The sequence below is a fragment of the Petaurus breviceps genome, unplaced genomic scaffold (assembly GCF_028583685.1).
Source record: "Petaurus breviceps papuanus isolate PSGF00001 unplaced genomic scaffold, PetGlider_PUasm1.0 243, whole genome shotgun sequence".
Taxonomy (NCBI): domain Eukaryota; kingdom Metazoa; phylum Chordata; class Mammalia; order Diprotodontia; family Petauridae; genus Petaurus; species Petaurus breviceps.
Genome location: NW_027185931.1, coordinates 581,648 through 597,701, shown reverse-complemented (window position 1 = coordinate 597,701; position 16,054 = coordinate 581,648). Strand labels below are relative to the sequence as shown.

The 16,054-nt window shown below is 44.1% G+C and overlaps 1 protein-coding gene across 3 annotated transcripts in view; it reads right to left on the bottom strand.

Moving 5' to 3' along the window:
* LOC138167634 (zinc finger protein 184-like) overlaps positions 1–8,474 on the bottom strand; it is a 103,409-nt gene extending 94,935 nt beyond the window's left edge. The window contains exons 1-4 of one of the 3 annotated variants that reach the window (XM_069096568.1): positions 8,362–8,473; positions 6,776–6,902; positions 6,146–6,232; positions 3,716–5,429 (exon numbers count right to left, since the gene is read on the bottom strand). In XM_069096568.1, coding sequence (XP_068952669.1) covers positions 4,219–5,429; positions 6,146–6,232; positions 6,776–6,902; positions 8,362–8,394 — 1,458 coding nt within the window. In that variant the 5' untranslated portion in view covers positions 8,395–8,473 and the 3' untranslated portion in view covers positions 3,716–4,218. Of the gene's footprint in view, positions 1–3,715; positions 5,430–6,145; positions 6,233–6,775; positions 6,903–8,361 lie in introns of those variants that run through there. The other 2 variants (XM_069096569.1, XM_069096567.1) reach the window with 2 other exon arrangements.
* Between the last annotated feature and the right edge of the window lie 7,580 nt (positions 8,475–16,054).

Here is a 16,054-nt window from a genome sequence, read left to right as displayed (position 1 = left end):
GACAGTCTCAGTAGCTCTTAGCCAACAGAAAGGTTCCCAGACCCCTGCAACAACAGCACTGTCCTTCACCAGTGGACAGCATTCACTCTCTGTCTGCAGGACAGTCTCAGGAGCTCTTAGCCAACAACCAGGTCCCAGGACTTCTTCAACAACAGGACTGTCTTTCACCAGTGGACAAATCTGGCAAAACAACATCAAAACAGACAGACAAAGTACCAGCAAAACAGCCATGTCTCCTCAGTCCTTGGCAGCTCTGGGGGCAGGTCTCAAAAGTCCAGGGCGATTCAAAGTGTCCCTCAGCAATCCTCTCAGTCTCTCTCTGCCTCCAAAGGTGCTGCTTCCAAAAAGTTCTTCTGCCTCTCTCTCTTGTCTCTCCAAATCTACCAAATCTACTGGGAGTCACCAGCTCCTCCCAGTTCAGGACTCTCTTTTCATGTCAACAAGTCCATCCCAGAGGTGGGATTACACAATCAAACCAAAAACCAAGCCAATACAGGGGGATCTTTATATTCCATTAGTATCACATGATATGGGGGTGTAATCAATAGTCTGTTTATTACAGTACCATTTGTAAGGGTGATTGCATTTAAAGATCTTCCATGCCCCATTGGACTTGCTCATGTAGCAGGAAGGGGCGGAGCAAGAGGAAGGGGAAGCCAAGCTGGAGTTCCTGCGGTGGCTAGCGGTGGTGGCAACGGCGGCAGCAGCAGCAGAGGTAGCGGCAGCGGGACGCCCTTTTTGAGTCAGCCAGAATTTCTGCTCAGGACTCCTACTGAGGACTGCCAGGGGCTGCAGCTGCTGGGAGCCTGCTTCCGAGACGCTGGGTGGTTGCTGTGAGTGGGGAGAGGAGGAACTTTGCCTGAGGTAGCCTGTTCTGTTTTAAAGGCTTGAGAATGTGGGTGCTTTCTACTTTATCTACCTGTGCCAATTTCATAACTACTCTGATGGCTTTCACTTTCTGGTTTTGGGACTCAGTCTTTTGGTATCTTAATCAATTTTCTAGCTTATTCCCCCATATGGCAAGCATGATGTATTTTGTGATGGATAATCATATCAGCATATCTATAATTTCCATAGGCATTGTGAATATGGCATTGCTGATACATTTGGCGACGAGGATAGGATAAAGAATTATGGGAAGATATCTGGAACAAGTCTTTGGTCACTGACTTGTCAGTTTTTCATGTAGATGCTCATGTGGCCCCCACCACACCAGAACGTGAGTACAATGCTCATGCTGATCGACTGGCAAAGATTGCTACTGAACATATTGTCCCTACTTTGACAACAACTGATGATCCGGTATTAGCAGAATGGGTCCACCAAACAGCAGGCCATTTGGGCATCCAGGCCACACACCAGTGGGTACAAGATCGAGGTATTAATATCTCTCATTCATTGTTAAAACAGATAGCAGAAGAATGTCATATATGTCAATTGGAAAAGGAGCTGTTCCTCGGGCAGTAACTGGAGAGATAGCAAGAGGAAAAGTCCCAGCCCAAATCTGGCAAATAGATTATATTGGTCCACTACCACTGGATAAAGGATGCAGATTTATATGTACTTGTGTTGACACCTATTCAGGTGTACTAGTAGCTTGTCCTTATAAGAATGCAACCCAGAAATCACTTGTAAAACTCTAGATCTCATACGTCTATATTATTGAACCCCAATGCAGATTCAAAGTGACAATGGGTCCCATTTCAAAGGCAATGAAATGAAGAAGTATTGTATACTAAACAACATAGAATGGATATATCATATTCCATATTATCCAGAAGCAACTGGGTTAATTGAAAGAATGAATGGATTACTGAAAGAACAGTTGAGGAAGTTAAGTTTCAATAATTCATATCAACATTGGAAGGATAATTTGTTCATGGCTTTGCATAATTTGAATAATAGAACATTGGGAGGAAGCACACCTCTAGCCAGAATGATGACCCCCCAATTTGCAAATTAGAAAACAACAAACACAGAAGATCTCAAATATTGAGTATTGGACCTTGAGGCCAGATGTCTCAGCACCGTACCCAGGACCACCTGGTTCGGTGGGGGTATTATTTACATTGTTTAGAGGACTTTTGGTTGGACAGAAAAGAAATAAGAAAAATCTCCACTGGGATATTAAGAATCCCTAAAAATCACTTTGGACAGATTTTACCCAAATCAGGATTAACAGCTCAAGGAATACATGTATTGGCTGGAGTAATAGATTCTAATTATCTAGGAGAAATTGTTGTAACATTCCAGAATTTAGGTGAAGGGCCCATACAGATTCACAAGAATGATAGGATAGTTCAAGTCATTATCATTCCTTGTAAAACAATACCACTTGTAAAAACTGACGCTCCTTCCAAAATAACTGTCACAGGAACTGAAGGATTTGGTTCTACTGATAGAATAAAATCAGGAGCTAAAGGATGGGTAAAACGGAAGCTGGATGATGTTCCAAAGGCTGCAGAGATTATAGCACACGGGAAGGATAACACTGTAACTATTGTTTATTCTGGAGATGATTACAAATTTGTACCCTTAACTCATTTATTCTACCGTGAGTGAGGCTACAATAGTCTGGTTATTGTCTCTTTGCTTCTTCTTGGTTTTTTGTCTGTTCACCTTGTTTGCTAGATTTGTTTCCACAGGCTTGGTACCCTCCATATGTAGATGACTGATAGCTTAAGCTGGATGTCACCCCCTGACACTGTGATGTGTCACCCTTGGACCTGGCATCAAGCATATTAAGAACTGACCTCTCAAATGGGACCCCTTAGGACAGGGACAGCTCTACATCCGATTTCAGCAGCAAGTAGCCATAGAAGAAATCTTCACCCCTTACCACAAGATTTTGGGGCCCCATTTGTTCGGGGTGGGGGGAATGATGGGGAGCTTGTGCTCAAGCCCCACCCTAAAATATGGTTTTCTGTGTTTATTGTGTGCTATTCTTGTTACATTGTTGTGAAATTTTGTTGACAGCAGTTATTCCTACTGTATTTTTGCCAAGGGACATGAAAGATCTTGGGGCCGAATGTAAGGGTTATGGGATTTAAAGATCTTCCATGCCCCATTGGACTTGCTCATGTAGCAGGAAGGGGCAGAGCAAGAGGAAGCAGAAGCCAAACTAGAGTTCCTGCGGTGGCTAGCGGTGGTGGCAACGGCGACAGCAGCAGCAGAGGTAGCGGCAGCGGGAAGCCCTTTTTGAGTCAGCCAGAATTTCTGCTAAGGACTGCCAGGGGCCGCAGCTACTGGGAGCCTGCTTCCGGGACGCTGGGTGGTTGCTGTGCGTGGGGAGAGGAGGACCTTTGCCTGAGGTAGCCTGTTCTGTTTTAAAGGCTTGAGAATGTGGGTGCTTTCTACTTTATCTACCTGTGCCAATTTCATAACTACTCTGATGGCTTTCACTTTCTGGTTTTGGGACTCAGTCTTTTGGTATCTTAATCAATTTTCTAGCTTATTCCCCCATATGGCAAGCATGATGTATTTTGTGATGGATAATTATATCAGCATATCTATAATTTCCATAGGCATTGTGAATATGGCATTGCTGATACACCATTTCACAGAGAGCCAAACATGAAAGGGACTCACAGTTTATATGCCCCCCCCAATAGAAGATCTACATGACGCAAAATAATGTAGACACCCCAAAAGAATGCAGTATACAAGGACCCTCCCTCTACATGACCCAAAAAAATGTAGACAATGTACAAGGACCCTCCCTTGATCTTGTTTATTATTTACCCTTGCTTAAGGTTAGTTATTTATTAGGGTAATATCATAGGACCATATCCAGAGGCATAAACAAAAAAAAGATTACATGCCCTCTTGCTTACCTGCCCTGTAACCTGGCAGGTAACTGTATAGGGCAGGGGAATATTCCTTTAGTGGGGCCAAGGGACCCCAAAAGTTCTCTACATACAAACAAGGTTTTATGTCCTTTTGCTAATCTGACCTGTAACCTTTCAGGTAATAATATATGGGAGTGGAACATTTTATTAGCAGAGCTGGGGAACTCCTGAAAGTTCTCTACAATTCACCATCATTAACTGACTTTCCACATGCATTATTTGTCCATGGAATCTTTCTAATATTAACTAAATTTATCAGTCTCAGAGAAAAATTTTGCTTCAATGATTATTACTTTTTATATATTGTAAATTCCATATGTTGATAAGTATTCTGATCTAGTGGGAATATCTTTGCACTTTTATTGCATTCCTATGACTTCTTTCTGGCATGGACTCTTCTATGGAAGGAAAGATATGCATTCTGAATGAAGGTCTTTCCACATTCATTACATTCATACAGTTTCTCTCTAGTATGAGTCCTCTTATGTCGAGTCAGTGTTGTGCTCCGTGGAAAGGCTTTCCCACAATCATCACATTTGAAAGGTTTCTCTCCAGTATGAATGCGGAAGTGTTGTGTAAGATCTGACTTCTGGCGGAAGATCTTTCCACATTCAGTGCATTCATGTGGTTTCTCTCCACTATGAACACTACCATGAAGAGTAAGGCTAGACTTCTGAGAGAATGCCTTCCCACATATGCTGCAATGATGTGGTTTTATTCCTGTATGAGTACTCTGGTGCTGATTAAGGTTGGAGCTTGATCGGAATGTCTTCCCACATTCATTGCATTTAAAGGGTTTCTCTCCAGTGTGAATCCTGTGATGTCGAATGAGGTCTGTCTTCCGGCGGAAGGCCTTCCCACAGTCACTGCATTCAAAAGGTTTCTCTCCAGTATGAATTCTGTAGTGCTGTGTAAGAGTCATCTTATGCTGGAAGGCCTTCCCACATTCATTGCATTTGTAAGATTTGTTCTTACTCTGAATACTAGAATGGTGATTAAGATCTACATTCTGATAGAATATCTTCCCACGTTTAGTCAATTTACAAAACTTTTTTCCTGAATCAGTTCCCTGGCACAGAATAAGTTCATTATTTGGAAAGAAAGAGTTCCTACTTTCACAAAGTTGCTCTTCAGCATGAATTCCATGTTTTTTAATGAGGTCAAGATCAGAACTGAAGGCTTTCTGACATTTGTTAGCCTTGGAATATTTCTTCTTTGAATAGGTTTGATTACATTGTCTTTGGCCTGACTCCATCATGAGGCTCATTCTCTGGTTATCACTTTTATGGATCTTCATGACTACAGATGCTTCCTGTTGTGGCTCCGGGCTAGAGGTTTGGTTGTATCTACTGTGTTCAGAGCCTTTGACTCCATCGGCAGGGTCTCTTTGGATTACTTTTCCTTCTCTAGAATGTTTCTCCTCACTGCTGTGCTGTTTCTTCAACCTGCCGTAAAACTCCCAGGCTTTCCCCATCATGGAGATATGTGGATCATCCCACAAAGAATTTTGCTGGGATAAGTCTTCCTTTGAAATACCCATCTCTGGAGATGACTCCTTGATCAGAGGCCTGGCATTCCAATCTGAAAGAAAAAGTGTAAATACCACTTTTCCATGGATGAACAAGCTTTTGCTTATGATTCACTTTCCCCAATATCCTGGCTTTTATAAGCAATGTACATATTTTTTTTTTCATTTAAATAGAATTCAATTCTTGTGTTCTTGAAAATTTCTTTGCACTAACCATGCTTATGCTTTAACATAGCCCAATAAGAGTACATTAGGTGAATGTACCAAAATTGATGTGGATGATATACAATTAATAGAAATATGGAAGATTGTTTATTTTGGTTTAAGGAAGTCAGCAATGTGGCTTGTAGGTGTTTTTCTTTCATGGAAAATTCTTCATCTGAATCTTATACCTTGGCAAATCATGGGAATGTGATCACTGGGTCTAAGAAAGGGAAATTATGTGTAGCTCCTACACTGCAGAATTCCACTTTGCTTCACAAAAAAGATCAAAACTAGTTCAAAATTCCACCCACAGTGGAACGACATTCCTGCATTCTGAGAGCACCAACAAAAGCGAATCACTTCTATCTGTCTACACCAAATGATTGTGGTAAAAAAGTTGACAACATCCAGATAGAAGAAAGGAGTTGGGAAGAAATTACCTGTAAGATCTATGGCTGGGAAGAATTCATGACCAAAAAAGGCACTGAGAGGATCCCAAATGTGCCCATTTTCAGAAGGACCACAGCTGGATTACCAGCTGAGCACTAGGGGGTCATGTACTCACCTGGCCAACAGGTTCTTAGAACACTATCCCCTGGAATCCCATGGGCTTCCCCTGACTTCAGGTGAGAGATCACATTCAGGCTGGAATCTGCAAGGCCGAGTCATGGGGCATAGTAAAGTGACCGACAGGTGTGGTCACCTCACAGGCCCCTAAGGGCAACTAGGAAGGTTCAAGAAGTGTGGGGGCCATGGAGAAGCAAACAGAAAATAACTGAAGGATGATCTGGTTTGTTTTCCTGGGGAGATACAGGGATGGGACAAAGTGGGTTGGAGTTGGGTTCAGAAAGACAATGAGTTCCTTTGGTGCATTCAATACTGAGGCATCTGGGAGCTTTCCTGACTTCAAGTACTTGCCCTGGTACTTGAGAAAGCCTCCCTGGCCTGAGGGAACAGAGAGCTGGAGTGGGGTCACACAAGGAAGCAGCCAGGTTCTAGGCATACAAAGCAGGAGCCCTTCAGCTGGGACCAGGGAGAGCACCAGAACCCCATCTCTTGGCCTCACTGTAAATAACTCATGCTTGGCTTTCTTACAGGCCAAAGAACCAGTGCTGAACACCAGCCCCAGCCCCAGCAGGAGGAAGCAAATAACCTTTCAGGGGCAGATCCCAAGTCCCCAGAGGAGCCTCCTTACCAAGACTGACCAGGTTCGTGTAGTTCTCCAGCATCACCTCCCAGTAGAGCTCCTTCTGGGAAGTGTCCAGGTAGCCCCACTCCTCCCAGGTGAAGTCCACAGCCACATCCTTGAAAGTTACTGATTCCTGAAATAAATTTGTGCTCAGCCAGGGACCAGACCCCAGATTAGAGACAGAAGGCATCACAACCCTCTGGACTCAGGGCCTAATTAGAAATTAGCAAAAGGTGTGAAAGCCTTTCTACAAGCAAGCTTTCCTTAATGGGCTCCACATAGGTGGGGGAAGATCTTAAATTCCATTAACATTACAATTATCTAGTCACGCTTCCTGAATAAAATTTCTCTCCCCCTCTGAATTTCTGCTTAAGCAGCATTTTCCAAAAAGTGTTTGTAAATGTGCTTGTGCTGATTGTTATCAGTTTTCAGTGCCCTAGACAACTTTTCACGATATGACTTTGGCAGGTGACTGACTGGAGGATAAAAGGGAGTGGGGAGAGGCTGGAGGCTTGGTGACCAAAGAGCCGTCCTTGCTAAGAGTCTAGTGGGGGTGACCAGGGCTGGGTCACTAGAGAGTGCTGGATGCTGAGCCAGCAGAGGAGACAGAGAAGGGAGCAGTGGTCAGACAGGCAGGAGGAGGGGACCAAGAGGGAGCTGGCTCATGAATCTGTCAGGGAAGGAGGGTGAGGCCTGAGGACAGGCCACTGGATGGGGACATCTAGGGGGGAAACTGACACCAGAAACAGTCTCCCAGGAGATGCCGTCTTTCAGGGCCCCCCGCTGCTGAGTCAAGTCAGGCAAAGCAGCATTTATGAAGCGCCTACTGGATGCCAGGCACTGGGACGTGGGGCCCCAGGGGCCCCGAGGACAGAGAGTTTGGAGGAAGGACCTGGTCTACACCATGCGACTCCAGATACCAGGTCAGGGAACACCACCAGGCTGCTTACGTGGGGGGGGGGCCCTGCTGTGCCCCCTCCTGCTCCCCACTCTGGCCTGTGCCCAGGCCCCGGGGGTCCCCCAGACTGAGCTGGAAGGGAAAAGGGAGCCATGAGGGGGGCCCTTCCCCCTCCCAGCCCCCAGCCCTGCCTTGGAAATACCCCTGTAACACCAGGAGCGCTGGTCTGTGTCCAGCACTTGGGTCAACTGCGCGTGCACTTATGAAGCGCCTGCTGTATACCCCACTCCTTTCTAGGGGCCAGAGCTGCCAAGGAGGCGAAACAGCTCGGGCGGCCCCTCCCCCCCCATGCCGGGCCACGTGACGGGGAGGGGGCCCTCGGCTGGGGGCTGCTTTCCGGGGGTCCAAACCCTAGAAATGCATGCGGGGGGGGGGGGGGGAGAGGGGAAGAACACGGGCATCCATGTCACAGCAGGGGGCTGGGGGAGCAGGAGAGGGAGGGGGGAGGAGGGAGGAAAATTGAGGTTGGATGGGGGAAGAAAAAAGGGAGGGGCGGTCCGGCCTCACTAACCCCCCCCCCCCCCCGGGTTCCTAGAGCCGCCCCATTTCAGACTGAGGCAAGGGGGGGGCGGGGGTCCTAGGCACCGGCGCAGCACCCCCTCTCCAGCCTCCCTTCCCCCCCCCCAGCCACCACCTCCGCAGGACCCAGAACCTGGTTGCAGCACATGGAGCCCAGTCTCAGGAGAGAATTTCCGCGTCTGCGCAGTGGCTCCCTCGGCCAGGGACGCGCCCATTGGCTCGCTCGGCGGGGAGGCGGGGCTCCAGTCTGCCTTCCCCACCTGTCCCTTTCTCCGTAGTCTGAAGAAATTGCTGGAGGTAGGAAGGCCATCCCGACGCGCTTGCGCATTCTCCTCTCCCCAACCCCGCCCATTCCGCGCCCCGGGCCATTAGCGCTTAAAACTTCGAGCCAATCAGAAGCTCCGCCGCCTCGGCCCCGCCCCCTCTCCATCCCCACCGCCGTCCGCACCCAGAGCTGGATGCCCTCCCGACCTCCGGTCTGCCCCCAGAGCTCGGCGTCACGTGGGGCCTCCCCGGGCGCCTCCTGCTCTGCCTCAGCCTCTGGCTCCGGGAGATGGGCCCAGGGCTGCTCCGAGTCAGTGCCACCACCGCCGCATCCTGGGCATCGGGGCGCCGGCCGGGGCCCCTCCGGGATCGCCCGGGGTCCTGGAACTGGTTTGGGGGGACCCAGGGTCCTCTCACCCTCCCGCGCTTTTGGCTTTGCGGGGCCTTCCTTTAGGAGCATTCCCTTCTCCTCCCCGGCCTGTCTCCCGAGGAGAGCCCTGCCTGCCTTCCCCAAGGGGGGGGGGGCGCCCGAGGGTGGAATGACCCCTGACCTCCCCAGACCTGCCCCTCCCCATAGGAGTGTGCACCCCGTTTCCCCCGAAGAGTCGCTGGTCATTGGCCTTGGTTTGCCAAGCTCTGTCCACGCCCCGTGTCCTTGGACCCTCAGCACGGCCGGGACAAGACGGGTCCTCATTAACATCATTGCACAGAGGGGCAACTGAGGCACACTTGTTGCAGAGTGTCTGGGGCTAGACCCGAATCCAGTCCCTCCCTCCCCCTGCTGTCAGTCACACCTTGGAAATCTTGAAAATGCTGCGTGGTAGAGAGAGTCGTGTAGGCTTGCAGTTGGTGTGCTCCCGGTGGGGCCTTGTCTTTTGGGATTGTCTTGGGTCCTTGTGTTGCTAGGGGTAGCTGAGTCATTCGTCGTTGATCAGACACAATGTTGCTGAAACAGTCGCTTTTTGCTGATACAGTATTTTTGTACGTGTGGGTCCTCTTTTTTGTGATCTCTCTGGGATATAGCCCTAGTCCTAGTATTGCTGGTCAAAGAATGGGCAAGATCGTATAGCCCTTTGGGCATAGTCTGGGGGAGATTTTCTGTGCACACATAGACTATTTAGTGAGGTGAGTAGAGAGAGACTTGTTCTTATAACAGAAGATGTATGTTGAATACAAATAATCTCTAACGTTGGAATCTATCCAGTGCCATTCGGTGGCTTCCTCCCACTTGGGGAACACTTGAGCAAGTGAAGCACTGGGGATGCATTGGCCCACTTTCAGCAGGAATTCAGCATCATTAAGAAAGGTCACACGGTTCCTAATGTCATGTTGAGCGCTAGCATTGTTGTCAAATTAAATGTCGAGTTGAAAGGGAAGAGACATCTCTGTCTTTTCTTTTGTATCAGGGTTCTCCAAGAACAGAGACCTCTGCACTGTATTAGAGATTCTGGGGCTGTTGACCTTAAGGTTTGTGCCTCTCTTTGGAGGGGTGACATATGTGAGCTGCAATTCCTTTCATCATTTATCAATTGAAGAATGGCTCTTATTTGACTCGGTTTCCTTTATGTTTGAGAAAACATTTTTTTTCACAGTAATGATTACCAGCTATGTATTTCCCTCCATCCTATTTTCCTCCTACTTTTCCTACTCTCTTTCCTTTCATGCTGTCCATTCTCGAAAGTGTTTGGATTCTGAATTTTACCTCCCCTAAACTGCCCTTCTTTCTATCAGCTTCCCCCACCCTTCTCTTATCTCCTACCCTTCCTACTTTCCTGTATGGTAAGATAGATTTCTGCAGCCAACTGAGTCTGTATGTTATTCCCTCTTTGAGCCAATTCCAACGAAAGTAAGGTTCATGTACTCCCTTCCCCATTCCACCTTTCACTGTCAATGTCTTTCAGGCATCTTTTATGTCAGATGATTTATCCTTTTCTACCTCTTCCTTTTCCCTCCTCCTAGTCTCTTTCTTTAACACCCCTTAATTTTTTCTTTTTAGGTAATCATCACATTCAACTCATGCCTCTGCTTTCTGTGTATACTCCCTCTAACTGCCCTAATAATGAGAAGTTATAAATATCATTTTCCCATGTAGGAATATAAAGAATTAAACCTTATTGAAACCCTTATGATTTCTCTTTCCTGTTTACCTTTTTATGCTGCTTTTGCATCTTGAATTTGAAAGTCAAATTTTTCATTCAGCTCTGGTCTTTTCATCAAGAATTCTTGAAAGTCCTCTATCTCATTGAATATCCATTTTCCTCCGAAGAGATATACTCGGTTTTCCTGGGTAGGTGATTCTTTGTTATAGTTCTAGCTCTCTTGCCCTCAAGAATATCTTATTCCATGCCCTCTGATCCATCAATGAAGAAGTTGTTAAAACTTGTGTTATCCTGAATGTGGCTCCACCATATTTCAATTGTTTTTTTTTTCTTTTTCAGTATTTTCTCCTTGATCTGGGAGATCTGGAATTTGGCAATAATATTCTTGGGAATTTTCATTTTGGGATCTCTTTCAGGAAGTGATCAGTGAATTCTTTCAATTTCTATTTTGCCTTCTGGTTCTAGTATATCAGGGCAGTTTTCTGTGACAATTTCTTGAAAAACGATACCTAGAACTCTCTCTTTTTTTTTTTAGTATGACATTCAGGTTGTCCAATAATTTTAAAATGTTCTCTCCTGGATCTATTTTTCAGGCAAGGTGTTTTTCCAATGAGCTATTTCATATTTTCTTTTTAAAAATTCTTTTGACTTTTTTTTTGATGCTTTCTTGATGTCTTATGAAGTCATTAGCTTCCACTTGCCCAATTCCATCTTTTAAAAATGATTTTTAAAAGTTTGTTTTTGTATTTTCTTTTCCACTTGGTTCTTCATTATTTCTTGCAAGTCTTTCGATGTTTTTCTGTGATCATTAACCTCACCATTTCTTATAACACACTTAAGGGCCTCTTCATTTCTTATTTAGATTATTGCAATAGTCTCCTAATTGGCCTCCTCACCTCAAGCCCCTTACCATGTATAAAGCCAATCATGGGAAGGTCTCCCAAGGACTGCTGCTGTGAATAACTTTAAGGATCTAATCAAATAGTATAGTGAACTCTATTTATTTAGCAATAAGCTAAAGCATAACATTCAAGAAACTAAAGCACAACATTCACAACAATATAACATAACAGCTTCTTACTAAGGTGGCCACATAGTCTTAAACAAAACATATAATTCAGTAAGTCACAATCTCATCAGTCAATATAGAGTGCCCAAGTAAAGTCTTCTTTCATCTCGACTCCAGACTGGCTTCCAATCATCCTTAAGCCAATGATCTTTAAGGGGTAGCAGAAAATACAAACACCATCCATGCCTAGGTCACAGTAAGTCACAATCTCATCAGTCAATATAGAGTACCCAAGTAAAGTCTTTTTTCATCTTAACTCAGGCTGACTTTCAAACCCCATGGCTCCTCTTCTACTGGCTGACCACTCCTGTCTGAATTTATAGGCAGGCAGCTCTCCCAGCTCTTGCCTGGAGTCACACAAGACAGCTCTCCACTCCTGTTTCATACCTCAGCTTACTGCTCCACTCCAACCTCTTCAAAGTTTCTGTTTCTAGGAAGACAAAGCTTAACAGAGCTATGACAATATTTGCACACATTGCTGGCAGTATCATCTCAACTCACTTTTTGTCTGACAAAGTAACACAAATCAACAGACAAGGCTTCCATCTTAGGAATCAAACACAAATCAACAGTAAAATCCCAGGACTTCTGTAACAGCAGTAAAGTCCTCTTTCAGGACTTCTGTCTAAAAACGAGAGACAGGGTGCTTTTGTCTGACAAACCAACAGGCAGAATGCTACAGAGTGTCAAAATCACAAGCATTTTCCCTCTCAGTTTTCCTTGGTCCCAGCTCTGCTCAAGCTTTTCTCTGCTCTGCTTCCTATTCCAACCTTCCTGTTCCCCTCTTACGACAAGCTACTCCCATCATGGGCTCCATGTGATGAATTTAGGCCTGTTAATGGCAGGGAAATTCTCCAAACTCCATGAGGCCAATGAAGGACAATGCAGTGTATACAGTTTCCAACAAAGATTTTTTGATACAGTCAAAGGCAAGATTCAAAAGCACTTGGATAGCTGAAACAAACGGCAAAGTACTACTTTGCTTGCCGTTACTCCATCAGTACATTCAGTGCATGGATCTGACCATGATGCCCCTCTGATCATCATCTACAGATGCTTATCACTGCCCATGAAATGAAATATAAGCTCCTTTATTTACTTTTCCACATGGACCTTACCCACCAATCTTTCTAGTCTCATTAGACTCTGTTTCCCATCCCTCATTCTGCATTGCAGTTAAATGGTCTTTCTCTTTTCTTTTTTCCTTTTGTTTTTCTCTTTTCTTCACAAATACACACAGGCACAGACACACACAGATACTAAGACGCACACAGACACACACAGATACAGAGACACACACAGAGACACAGACATAGGCACACAGACACACACAGACACATACACACAGATACAGAAACACAGACACACACACAGATACAGACACAGAGACACACATACAGAGGCACAGACACACATGCACACACACAGACACATGCACACCCACACCCTACTACTTTTCTTATACTTGTGCTTTTACATTGGGTTTCTTTTATGCCTGAAATACACTCCTACCTCACCTTCTTCTCATAGAATCTTTCTCTTCCTTTACCAATTCCTTTGCTTCCTCAAGGTGCCCTCCCTGGAGCTTCCTCTCCTGATTGGCAAGTCTCTTGAAGATTCAACCATTTCATGAATAGCACAAATGATAGACCCTTCATTCACAGCTCAAAGTACTCTCCTGAAGTATTCTCTTCCTTTCCAGAAGGTTTGCTCCAGCAACCTTTACCCAGCATGAATATTCCTATTCATTTTCTAGTGGGCCATTATATTTTTCTTCATTTATTGGAAAGCAATCACCTTGAAGTCAGGGACTGTCTTGGTGGTTTGAGTTTATTCTCCCAGCACTTAACACATGCTTGGAAAATGTTAAGGTCTAAATAAATGCCCCTTTTCCTTTTTTCACTTCCTTCATTCTTTCATCTATTTTTCCACATAGATATCTCTCCTTCCATCTATTAAACTATGGGTCTGTCTATCTATCTTCCTTCTGTCTCACATGACACGAACTGAAGTCCCTTTGACATACTAGTTGTCTTCTTCTTAGTGCTCTCCTGTTGATCAGTGTATTTTTCTCAAACGTGGCATCCAGAATTGAACACAATGAACCAGATATAGTAGGATAAGGTAGAGTATAGTGATCCTGTCCCTTGCCTCCTACTAGACATATAACTTAAAATATATTTTATTTTCCTCCAATTGCATGTTAAAACAATTTTTAACATTTTAAAAAGGTTTTGAGTTACAAAACCTATCCTTCCTTCTGTCCCTCCATTCCCCCTCCCTAAGACTGTAAGCAGTCCAATATAGTTTATACACATGCAATCATGTAAAACTTTTCTACATAAGTCATTTTGTGCCAGAAGACTAGAATGAAAGAGATTGAAAGAAAAAAAAGTGAAGAATAACATGTTTCCATATGTATTCAGATATCGTCAGTTCTTTCTCTGGAGATGGTCAATATGCTTCATCATGAATCCTTTGGGACTATCTTGGATCATTGTATTACTGAGAATAGCTAAGTCTTTCACAGTTCTTCATCATATAGTATTGCTGTTATGGTATACAGTGTTCTCCTGGTTTGGCTCACCTAACTTTGCACTGCTTCACTTAAATCTTTGTATGATTTTCTGAAATCATCCGACTTGTCATTTCTTTTGGAACATTAATATTCCATTACAATCATATACCACAGCTTGTTTAGCTATTCTCCAACAGCTGGGCAGTCTCTTGATTCATAACCATCACAAAAAGAGCTGCTATAAAAATTTTTGTACAAATAGGCCCACTCCCCCTTTATTTGATGTCTTTGAGATATAGACCTAGCAGTGGTACTGCTGGATAAGTGGGTATGCACAGTTTTTACAGTCCTCCAGGCTTAGTTCCAAATTGCCCTCCAGAATGACTGGATCAGTTCCCAACTCCACCAGCAATGCATTAGTATGCTAGTTTTCACACATCTCCACCCACATCTATCATTTTCCCTTTTTTGTCATATTAGCCAATCTGATAGGTGTGAGGTGATACCTCAGAGTTGTTTTAATTTACATCTCTCTAATCAATAGTAGACATAAAACTTAAGAGTTTAAGATGCAGCTTTAGCTCACCTTAGTTTGCCTGGTTGTTAAAAAATTAAATTGTGAGATAAGGATCTGTTTTTTCACTTATAACATTCCTTCCCATCTCACAAAAACTATGGCTGGTTTTCCCCCCCAAATGAACTGCTATATATTGGTATCTCTCCCATAAGATATGTGTGAGGTATATATATATATAATTTATTTGCTATTAGTTTACAACATTCATTTTCACAAATTTTTGAGTTCCAGATTTTCTCCCCTGCTACCCCCCTCTCCCATGGTGGCATGCAATCTGATACAGGTTCTATGTATACCTTGACATTAAACATTAGTCAAGTTGTAAAGAAGAATTATAACCAATAGAATGAATAATGAGAAAGAAGAAACAAAACAAAATGAAAAAGAGAGAGCGTAAGTGGTTTGCTTCAATCTGCATTCAGACTCTGTAGTTCTTTCTTTGGATGTGGATAGCCTTTTCAATCATGAGTCCTTTGTGGAGTTGTCTTATAACCTTGCATTGCTGAGGGAAGCCCAGTCTATCAAAGTCAGTCATCACACACAACGTGTCTGTAATTGTGTACAACGTTCTCCTGGTTCTGCTCCCCTCACTCAGCATCAGTTTATATAAGTCTCTCCAGGTTATTATGAAGTCTATCTGCTCCTCATTTCTTATAGCACAATAGTATTCCATTATATTCATATACAACAACTTATTTAACCATTCCCCAATTGATGGGCATCCCCTTGATTTCCAATTCTTTGCCACCACTAAAAGAGTTGCTATAAAAGTATATAAAAAGTACAGGTACTTTTCTCACTTGTATGATCTCTGTCGGATACAGCCCTAGAAGTGGTATTGCTGAGTCAAAGGGTATGCATGTTTTTATAGCCCTTTGGGCATAGTTCCAAATCGCTCTCCAGAATGATTTGATCAGTTCACAACTCCACCAACAATTCACTAGTGTTCCAATTTTTCCACATCTCCAGCATTTATCATTTTCCTGTTTTGTCATGTTAACCAATCTGACTAGTGAGATGTGGTACCTAAGAGTTGTTCTGATTTGCATTTCTCTGATCAATAGTGATTTTGAAAATTTTTTCATATGCTTATAGATATCTTTATTTTCTTCCTCTGAAAACTGCCTGTTCATATCCTTTGACCATTTATCAATTGGGGAATGACTTGTATCCTTATGAATTTGACTCAGTTCTCTGTATGTTTCAGAAATAGACCTTTATGAGAGTCACTGGTTTTAAAAATTCTTTCCCAGTTTTCTGCTTCCCTCCTAATCTTGGTTA